Genomic DNA, 9,839 nt, shown 5'->3' on the forward strand with positions numbered 1-9,839 from the left:
TTGTGATTGGAAGCTCGCTTTGTACTCAATTTGAGATTTAGAACATATTGGAAATTGGCCAAGGTATGGTTTTGGTTTTCTCTATATAATATATAATATTTCTGGACACTTAGGCTAGTAACCCATAGGATATGGTTGGATTGTATTGGTTGTTGAGTTGTTGAATGATGAATGATGGTGAATTATGATGGATTGATAATGTTTGAGTATGTTGATGAATTATGATATTGAATTTCATAAAGATGGTGTAAATTAGTTAGATTGAGATGAAATGAGATTGATTATGATGCTTGGTATTGAGAAATTATGATTGATGAATGTGATGGTGGAAGATTGTTGATAAGGTTATATATATTTGATAATTGAGGTTGAGAATATTGAGATGTGAAGGAAAGTTTGGTATGAATGGTGGAATGTGATACAAAGGGTGAGTTATGATGTAAATTGGAGTTTGGTATGGTTTGGTTTGATTTTGGTTGAAGATTGTGGAAAATTGAAGCGTTGTGAGCTTCTGGTAAAAACTAGTTTTTAGTGAATTTTGACGGGTCATAACTTGTGCCTCAATTTTCAAAATGTGTTGAAATTTGTTTGGGATTGAAGTTCATTGAAAAATCTTCATATTGATATAAATTTTGTAAAATTTGGATTTATATAGAGGAAGTTATGATCATTCAAAGTTTGGTGTCAAAATCTGAAATTCTGCTAAGTTACAGAATTTTGTGATTTCTGGTATGTGCACACGCACAGCCTTGTGCGCACGCACACTCCTGTGATTTTTCAAACCTGTGCGCACACACAGTCTTGTGTGTATGCACACATGGGGGAAGGCTTGCTGTTGGCAGCGCTAGGAAAGCATGTGCGCGCACACAACCAATGAAGATTTACAACCTGTGCGCACGCACACGTTGGGAAAGGCAGTCTATTGGGAGCGCTAGCACACCTTGTGCGAGCGAACAGAATTGCGAAAAATTGCACTTGTGCGTAGGCATACCTCTATACGTACGCACACATTTTAAAAATCCTCTTGGGCGTGCGCACGCACACCCCTGTGCGTACGCACATGCCCTTTTTTCAACTTAAACTTTATTTTCAACTATTTCACTTCCCAACCAGTTTGTAAACTTCTGTGACACCTATTTAAGATTCTTTGGCTTAGTTTTGGGTATCAAAACATGGGAAAGATTCCTAGGAGATCGAATTTGATATTATCTTGAAAAATTAGAAAATGGAGGCTTAGGTTTCTGGTGTACTGAGGATGGCCTGGTGAAATGAGAAGGGAGAAGATATCTGAATTGAGAAATTGATAAACTATTGAGTTCAAAAAGGAAATGTTGAATTGACAGTGGTTGAGATGAGTCGAGGTAGCAACGGCGGCGGCGTAAGGACGGTGGTTAATCTCGCTTACGTTGAGATGTGAGGTCTGTGGCAAGAGTATCCCGCTCGCATCCCTTCGGATCAATAGAGTGTGCAGGCATAAAATCCTGGACGGTGTTCCGAGCACCATATCTCGGGGGTTCTCAATGATGATTCTGAAGTGCAACATCTCCATGGAGATGTGTCGGGTTGGCAATTGAACCGACAATGTGATATCATGGCCAATAGGACATGCATTCATCATGTGCATCTTCTATCTATTTGTTTGCTTTGCCGACTTGTAATTGTTTGCCTATTTGTATAACATGTCTAATTGCCTACTTGAATTACTTGGAATATATGCCTATACTTGTGTTTTACTTGCATTGTAATTAATTGTGTTTTCTACTGGGATTGAGGAGGTTCGGAAGGCGGTGGCGACGGGATCACATGGAGGATAGGTTGGTGAAGGCTATGGGACAGCGGAGAGTATTAGTTAGAGAATCCTTTAAGTTAGATTATCCTTTTATTATGTTAAGGTTTTACTTACGCTTTACTGTTTTAGATATGCTTTAAGGTGAATCTTGTGATGGGTATGAAGTTCTAGGATTGCCTCTGGATTCCCGGTGTCTTATATCTTACATCATTGGGCACTGTTACCATACTGAGAACCTCCGGTTCTCATACCATATTTCTGTTGTTATTTTTCAGATGCAGGTCGCAAACCACCTCGGTGAGTTGCTTTGGGTGGTGACAAAGTGGAGGATCTTCATTCTATTGGATGTCTTTTGATTATTTTGTATATGTCTCTCATCCTTTGTACTTTGCTTTTTCCTAGAGGCTTATGTTGAGAGAAAAACTTGTATAAGTTGTTTAACTTCCAAACTTCTGTATGGTCTGTATAGAACTAGCCGGCTTAAACTCCGTGAGCCATGGCTAGACTTTTATACTATTATACTCTTATCTCTTGTTATATTATATCTGTTTCTTGTGTGTTAATTTAGTAGCTTTGTGAGTACGTTTTGCGCTTTTCAAATCCTGTTTTGAGCTATATCCTTCATCGGGCTTCTAGATTATACTATTTTTTCTATATATATTATATGTATGAGCTTAGAACTGTCGTAACCTTTGATTAACCTTTGCTTTACGATGCGAGGTAAGGCTTAGGATAATTAAGGTGTTACAGTGTAGTGGTTGGTATCTTTGGTTGTTGGGTGGGCTTTGTTGTGAGTATTGAAATGGTTGATTGTGGTGATTTTGGTTGCTTTGGTATGAGTTGTTGTTGAATGGTGGTTGAGAAGAAGATTGGTAATTATTTTGGTATTGAGAAAAAGAATTGAACGGCCCTTGATTCTACCTTTGATTGTTGTTGTTCTCTTGAGAGTTGTCCCGCCATCCTTGATTGTAGTTATTACCTTCAGAGTAATTTCCTTGATTTTGAGGATGGTAGGAAGAGCGATTATTGTAGGGATTAGCTACCTCAAGAGTGTAGTCTCCTTGGATTTGAGGGTATTGATCGGTGTAGTGTGAAGTACAAGAGCACACACCACACACGCTTTGAGGTCCCTCAATTTGAAGAATTTGAGGTGGGGCTTGAATGGCTTGGATTGATGAAGATGATTTTTGTCCTTGATGAATCTCCTTGAGAAGAGTGGTCATCTCTCTAAGCACCTTGGTCAAAGCCAAATCGGAAGAAGGTGCTTCTGTCATACTCTTCGGAGGATTATTTCTCACTCTAGCATGTTGGGCAGCTTCGGCAACATTATTGATCAATCTCCATGCCTCATCCTCCGTCTTGTATTTAACAAGAGAGACACCACTAGATGCATCAAGTAATCTCTTATTCGATGCACAAAGACCTCCAATGAAATAGCTAATGAGCAAATAAATGTCCATCTGATGATGTGGACAAGACTCCAACAACCTCCTGAATCTAGTCCAGTACTCATAAAGTGTCTCTTGGTCCATTTGCATAATACTAAAAATTTGCTTCCGGATGTAATCGGTCTTTTCTAGAGGAAAGAACTTATCCAAGAATTTTCTTCTCAATGGATCCCAATCAGTTACCACTTTGTCAAGTTGAGAGTAAAACCATTCCTTTGCTTGCCCCTCAAGAGAGAAGGGGAAGGCAAAGACCATAATAGCAACTTCATCTGTGCCTTGTCTCCTAGCCGTAGAGCAAGCCACTTGAAAATCCCTTAAGTGTCTAATAGGATCTTGGCCCGGTAATCCATGATACTTAGGCAACAAGTTGATCAAGCTATTTTTCAATTCAAAATTAGCATTAAGATTAAGATACCGGGTTTGTAACGGTTGAAGAACAAGATCCTGCACTCCTTGCTCATGCAAGGTGATCCTTCGAGGTTCCGCCATGTGATTATCACTGCAGTACTCAAGGGTATGTCAAAAGTTCCAACAAAGGAGTAAGAAGTTCCTTCGTTGAATGAGGATTCTAGATCACTCTCAGATTGGACTAGTGTGTTGGAAGGTTCCTCAAGAGAGGCCGATGCAATAGCCGTATAATCCAACCTACGTCTAGCTTGCCGAATGTGAAGTAAAGTTCTTTCAAGTTCAACATCAAATTCGGCTAAACTAGGATATGGTTGTGACCGAGCCATTCAACTTGGAAACTGTTTATACCCTGGGTCGAGTTATCCGACTTGGGATGTTTAGCGACAAAGCGACCGACCACTTCAGGTCAGACTATCCGACCTCTTCTCAAAGAGCTCGGCCAAATTTCCAGGAAAGCCCAATAAAGGGCCCAGATAGAGGAACACGACCCAAATCCAAAGGCAGCCTAAGCCTATAGAGATAAGGGTGGTCCCCTTGAAGATAAGATGACCTTTACTCAAAGATAAAGATAAGATAAGATAACTAACTTATCTTATCTAAAAAGATCACTCCACACCATTATAAATACACTGGAGCACCCAGGTATAACTCATACTCTGATTCTACTAAAAACCTGCTTAATACCCTTGCTAACTTAAGCATCGGAGTCCCTTGCAGGTACCCCCCACCCTCCGGTAACGAAGGATCAGCAGTGCAGCAAAGCTCAACAAGTCGGATACGATAGCTCCGGCCGCCACTCAGAGCCGGACACGTCATCTCCGATCAGCACAGAAGATCTCGTCCGAGATTGACCTACAGTTTCTGGTAACCCAAGGAACATTGGCGCTGTTGCCGGGGAACCTGGAAGTCACCCCATCACCATGGCGGACAACCATGACAATGACCACGATTCAGATCTAGAAGATAGAACGCCGCACAAGAACACGGACACTACACCAAAAGATACCCCTCAACCTAACAAAAACAACGATTCACCAAATATGGGAGCGGTGGAGGCACTTCAGGATCGCTTAAAGCAACTCGAAAAGGAGGGGGAACATCAACGGAAGCTGAGAGAGACCTACGAAGGGAAGTTAGGCGACGCCGTGAGTTAGAGGACAAACTCCTAAAACTCGAAGCCTATCTCAAAACCAAGACTACTCGATCAAGTCACGAAGATGACTCCCGTAAAGACCAAGATCCGTTCACCAGAGAGATCATGAGGGCCAAAATCCCAAAAGACTTCAAACTTCCCGACATGACTCTGTATGACGGGACTACAGATCCCGGCCATCATCTCAGCAATTTCAGAAGTAGAATGTACGTCACCGACGCCTCATATGCAGTTCGCTGCAAAGCCTTTCCGACTACTTTAACGAAGACAGCAATTAAATGGTTCGACAACCTACTTCCTAGGTCCATCTCAAGCTTCAATGACTTAGCCAAGAAGTTTTTAACCAGATTCTCCATCCAAAAAGATAAGGCTAAGCACGCCCCAAGTCTATTAGAATTAAACAAGGAGATCGGGAAAGTCTTCGCAACTACATGGAAAGATTTAACAAAACATGCCTGGACATACAAAGGCTACCAACGGAGGCCGCCATTATGGGCCTCATCAATGGCTTGCAAGAGGGACCTTTTAGCCAATCTATATCGAAAAAATACCCCACATCTCTGAATGAAGTGCAGGAACGAGCAGAGAAGTACATCAATATGGAGGAAAACTCTCGACTAGGAGAGACCTCAAAATCCGGATTCACCTATCCCTCCCGGGATAAGGATAAAGAGTCCAAAAAGAAGGAAGATTGACATGGGGAAAAAATCAAAAATACCATAATTACACCCTTCTTCGGGTGTCCCTTGTGGATGTCTACAGAGAAGTTTGCCACACCAAAAAAATACCCCCCGCTCGACCACTCAAAGGCAAAAAAGGAGGAGGAAATCGGACTGAATATTGTGAATACCATCGAATCCGTGGGTATTCTACCAACAAATATTTTGACTTAAAGAATGTCATAGAAAAACTAGTCAGAGAAGGGAAATTAGATCGGTACCTGGCCACCCGAGACGATGAGCAAAGAAAAAGAAGAAGGGACGAAGATGTCGGACGAACTGAGCGATCACCTCGTACACCAGAAAGACACGACCACATGATACACGGAGGATTTGTGGGAGGAGGAATCTCCAAATCATCTCGCAAAAGATATCTTAAAGAAGTATATCATGTCGAGGGAAAGGAGGAAGCACCCGACATCCCCGCAATTACTTTCACCAAAGAAAATACATCCGGTATCATCTCAGGACACGACGATCCCATGGTCATCACTTTTATACTGGAAAATACAAATCTCCACAGCACACTAATAGACCAAGGGAGCTCCACCAACATCTGATTCAAAACTGCCTTCGACAAGCTCGGCCTAGAAGAAAAAGAACTCAAAGCATACCTGAACAGCCTGTTCGGACTGGGAGACACCCCAGTTCAACCACTTGGATACGTCTCACTACACACAACCTTCGGAAAAGGAAGCCAGTCAAGAACACTCAAGATAGACTACATTGTGGTCAACGTGAGTTCGGCCTACAACGCCTTAATAGGTCGGACAACATTGAATCAGCTCGGCGCAATAGTCTCGACGCCACATCTATGCATGAAATTTCCAACTACAGAAGGGATAGCTATAATAAAAGCAGACCAGAAGACGGTGCGCCACTGCTACAACGAAAGTGTAAACCTCAGATGCAGAGGTGAAGAGTTCCACACAATCGAACTCGGGGGAGTTCAGAGGCGGGAAGAACTCCGCCCACAGCCCGAAGGTGAAATAGAGAAAGTCCAGATCGGAGACATCCCAGACAAAACAACTAATATTGGTACAATCCTAAAGGGAGACATAAAAGAATCACTCGTACGGTTCTTACGAGATAACATCGACCTCTTTGCGTGGAAGGCAGCAGACATGCCAGGTGATGAGCGGATAAATTATACGCTTTTTGGCATTATTTTTAGTATGTTTTCCATAGATTTTAGTTAGTTTTTATCATATTTTTATTAGTTTTTATTTAAAATTTACTTTTCTGAACTTTACTATGAGTTTGTGTATTTTTCTGTGATTTCAGGTATTTTCTGGCTGAAATTGAGGGACCTGAGCAAAAATCTAATTTAGAGGCTGAAAAAGGACTACAGATGCTGTTGGATTCTGACCTCCCTGCACTCGAAGTGGATTTTCTGGAGCTACAGAAGCTCAATTGTCGCGCTCTTAATTGCGTTGGAAAGTAGACATCCTGGGCTTTCCAGAAATATATAATAGTCCATACTTTGCTCGAGATTTGATGGCCCAAACTGGCGTTCCAATTCAGCATAGAAATTCTGGCGTCAAAACGCCAGAACTGGCATAAAATCTGGAGTTAAACGCCCAAACTGGCACAAAAGCTGGCGTTTAACTCCAAGAAAAGTCTCTACACATGAAAGCTTCAATGCTCAGCCCAAGCACACACCAAGTGGGCCCCAGAAGTGGATTTTTACACTAAACACCCTAGCTTACTCATTTTCTGTAACCCTAGGTCACTAGTTGATTATAAAAACCACTTTTAGTGATTCATTTTGTACCTCATGACGCTTTACACGTTTCATATTGTATTCTCTGCGGAATGAATCTCTAAACCCCATTGTTGGGGGTGAGGAGCTCTGCTGTTCTTCATGAATTAATGCAATTACTACTGTTTTCCATTCTATCACGCTTGCTTCTATTCTAAGATATTCAGTCACACTTCAACCTGATGAATGTGATGATCCGTGACACTCATCATCATTCTCACCTATGAACACGTGCCTGACAACCACCTCCATTCTACCTTAGATTGAATGCATATCTCTTAGCCTCATGATTCAGATCAGAGTCTTCGTGGTATAAGCTAGAATTATTGGCGGACATTCCTGAGATCTGGAAAGTCTAAACCTTGTCTGTGGTATTCTGAGTAGGATCTGGGAAGGGATGACTGTGACGAGCTTCAAACTCACGAGTGTTGGGCGTAGTGACAGACGCAAAAGGATCAATGGATCCTATTCCGACATGATCGAGAACCGACAGATGATTAGTCGTGCGGTGACAGTGCATTTGGAACATTTTCACTGAGAGGACGGGAAGTAGCCATTGACAATGGTGATGCCCAACATAAAGCTTGCCATGGAAGGAGCCTTGCGTGCATGAAGAAGAAAATAGTAGGAAAGCAGAGATTCAGAAGACAAAGCATCTCCAAAGCCTCAACCTGTTCTTCATTACTGTATAACAAGTATTTATTTCATGTTCTTTTACTTTTTACAATTAAATCTGAGAATTATTGATATACTAACTAAGAGTTACAAGATAACTGTTCATACCTTGGGTCGAGCTATCCGACCCGGAATGGAGGAACACGACCCAAATCCAAAGGCACTTCAAGCCTATAGAGATAAAGGCGGTTCCCTTGAAGATAAGCTGACTTCACTCAAAATAAGATAAGATAAGATAAAGTAACTAACTTATCTTACCCGAAAGGTCAGCCCACATTACTATAAATACACTGGAGCACCCAGGTATAACTCATACTCTAATTCTACATAACACCTGTTTAATACCCATGCTAACTTAAGCATCGGAGTCTCTTGCAGGTACCCCCACCCTTCGGTGACAGAGGATCAGCAGCACGTTCAAAGTTCAAACAAGTCGGACGTACCAGCTCCGGTCACCATTCATCAGCCGGACACATCGGTTCCGACCAGCACAGAAGATCTCATCCGAGATCGACCTACAGTTTCAGGTAACCCTCGGAACATTGGCGCCATTGCCGGGGAACCTGGAAGTCATCCCATCACCATGGCGGACAACCATGACAACGACCACGACTCAGATCTAGAAAATAGAACACCGCACAAAAATGCGGACACCCCACCAAAAGACACTCTGGAATCCAATGGAGACAAAAATTTAGCTAAACCGGGAGCAATGGAAGCCCTTCAAGATCGCTTGAAGCAATTTGAAGAAGAAACCCAACAACAACGAGAAATCGGAAAAGATCTACAAAAAGAAGTACGGCGACGTCGAGAATTGGAAGACAAGTTATAGCAATTAGAAGCCGATCTCAAATTAAAAGCCCCTCGGGTCACTCCTGAGGAAAGCTCACGCAAAGAACAGGATCCGTTCACCACGGAAATAATGAAAACCAAAATTCCAAAAGACTTCAAACTCCCGGATATGATTTTGTACGACGGCACCACCGATCCCAAACATCATCTCAGCAATTTCAGAAGCAGAATGTACCTTACCGATGCCTCAGATGCCGTTCGCTGCAAAGCCTTTCCGACAACCCTCACAAAGACAGCGATCAGATGGTTCGACAGCTTACCTCCCAAGTCCATCTCAAACTTCGACAACCTAGCGGGAAAGTTCCTTGCCAGATTCTCCATCCAGAAAGATAAAGCTAAACACGCCCCCAGTCTACTAGGGATCAAGCAAGGAGATCGGGAGAGCCTCCGCAACTACATGGAAAGATTCAACAAAACATGCATGGACATACAAAGCTTACCCACAGAGGCCGCCATCATGTGACTTATCAACGGCCTCCGAGAGGGACCCTTCAGTCAGTCTATATCAAAAAAGTACCCGACCTCCTTAGACGAAGTGTAGGAACGGGCAGAAAAATACATCAACATGGAAGAAAACGCTCGGTTAGGAGAGACCTCAAAATCGGGGGCCTCCTACCGTGACAGAGACAAGGAATCTAAAAGAAAAGAAGATCGACAAGGGGAGAAAATTAAAAAATACCATAATTATACTCCCCTCAGAGCATCCCTAGTCGAAATATACAAAGAGATCTGCCATACAGAAAAAATTCCCCCAGCACGGCCCCTCAAAGGAAAAAGGGGAGGAGGAAATCGGAAGGAATATTGTGAATATCATCGGATCAGAGGACACGCCACCAACGAATGCTTCGACTTAAAAAATATCATAGAAAAATTGGTGAGGGAAGGAAAATTAGATCGATTCCTGGCCACCCGAGATGATGATCAAAGAAAAAGACAAAGGGATGAAGATACCGAACGAACAGAACGATCACCTCGGACACCAGAAGACATGTCCACATGATACATGGAGGATTCGCAGCAGGAGGGATCTCCA

At 42.5% G+C, this 9,839-nt stretch overlaps 1 protein-coding gene across 1 annotated transcript; it reads right to left on the bottom strand.

The window, feature by feature from the left end:
• Positions 1-2,706: 2,706 nt before the first annotated feature.
• Positions 2,707-3,726, bottom strand: LOC112770055 (uncharacterized). Its single transcript, XM_025814480.1, has one exon. The coding sequence runs from the start codon at positions 3,724-3,726 to the stop codon at positions 2,707-2,709; it is 1,020 nt and encodes a 339-aa protein (XP_025670265.1).
• Positions 3,727-9,839: the final 6,113 nt, after the last annotated feature.

Source organism: Arachis hypogaea, chromosome 18 (assembly GCF_003086295.3).
Source record: "Arachis hypogaea cultivar Tifrunner chromosome 18, arahy.Tifrunner.gnm2.J5K5, whole genome shotgun sequence".
Lineage (NCBI taxonomy): Eukaryota > Viridiplantae > Streptophyta > Magnoliopsida > Fabales > Fabaceae > Arachis > Arachis hypogaea.

Coding starts and splice junctions, on each gene's coding strand:
- LOC112770055 (XM_025814480.1), bottom strand. CDS start 3,726: ATGGCGGAACCTCGAAGGATCACCTTGCATGAGCAAGGAGTGCAGGAT.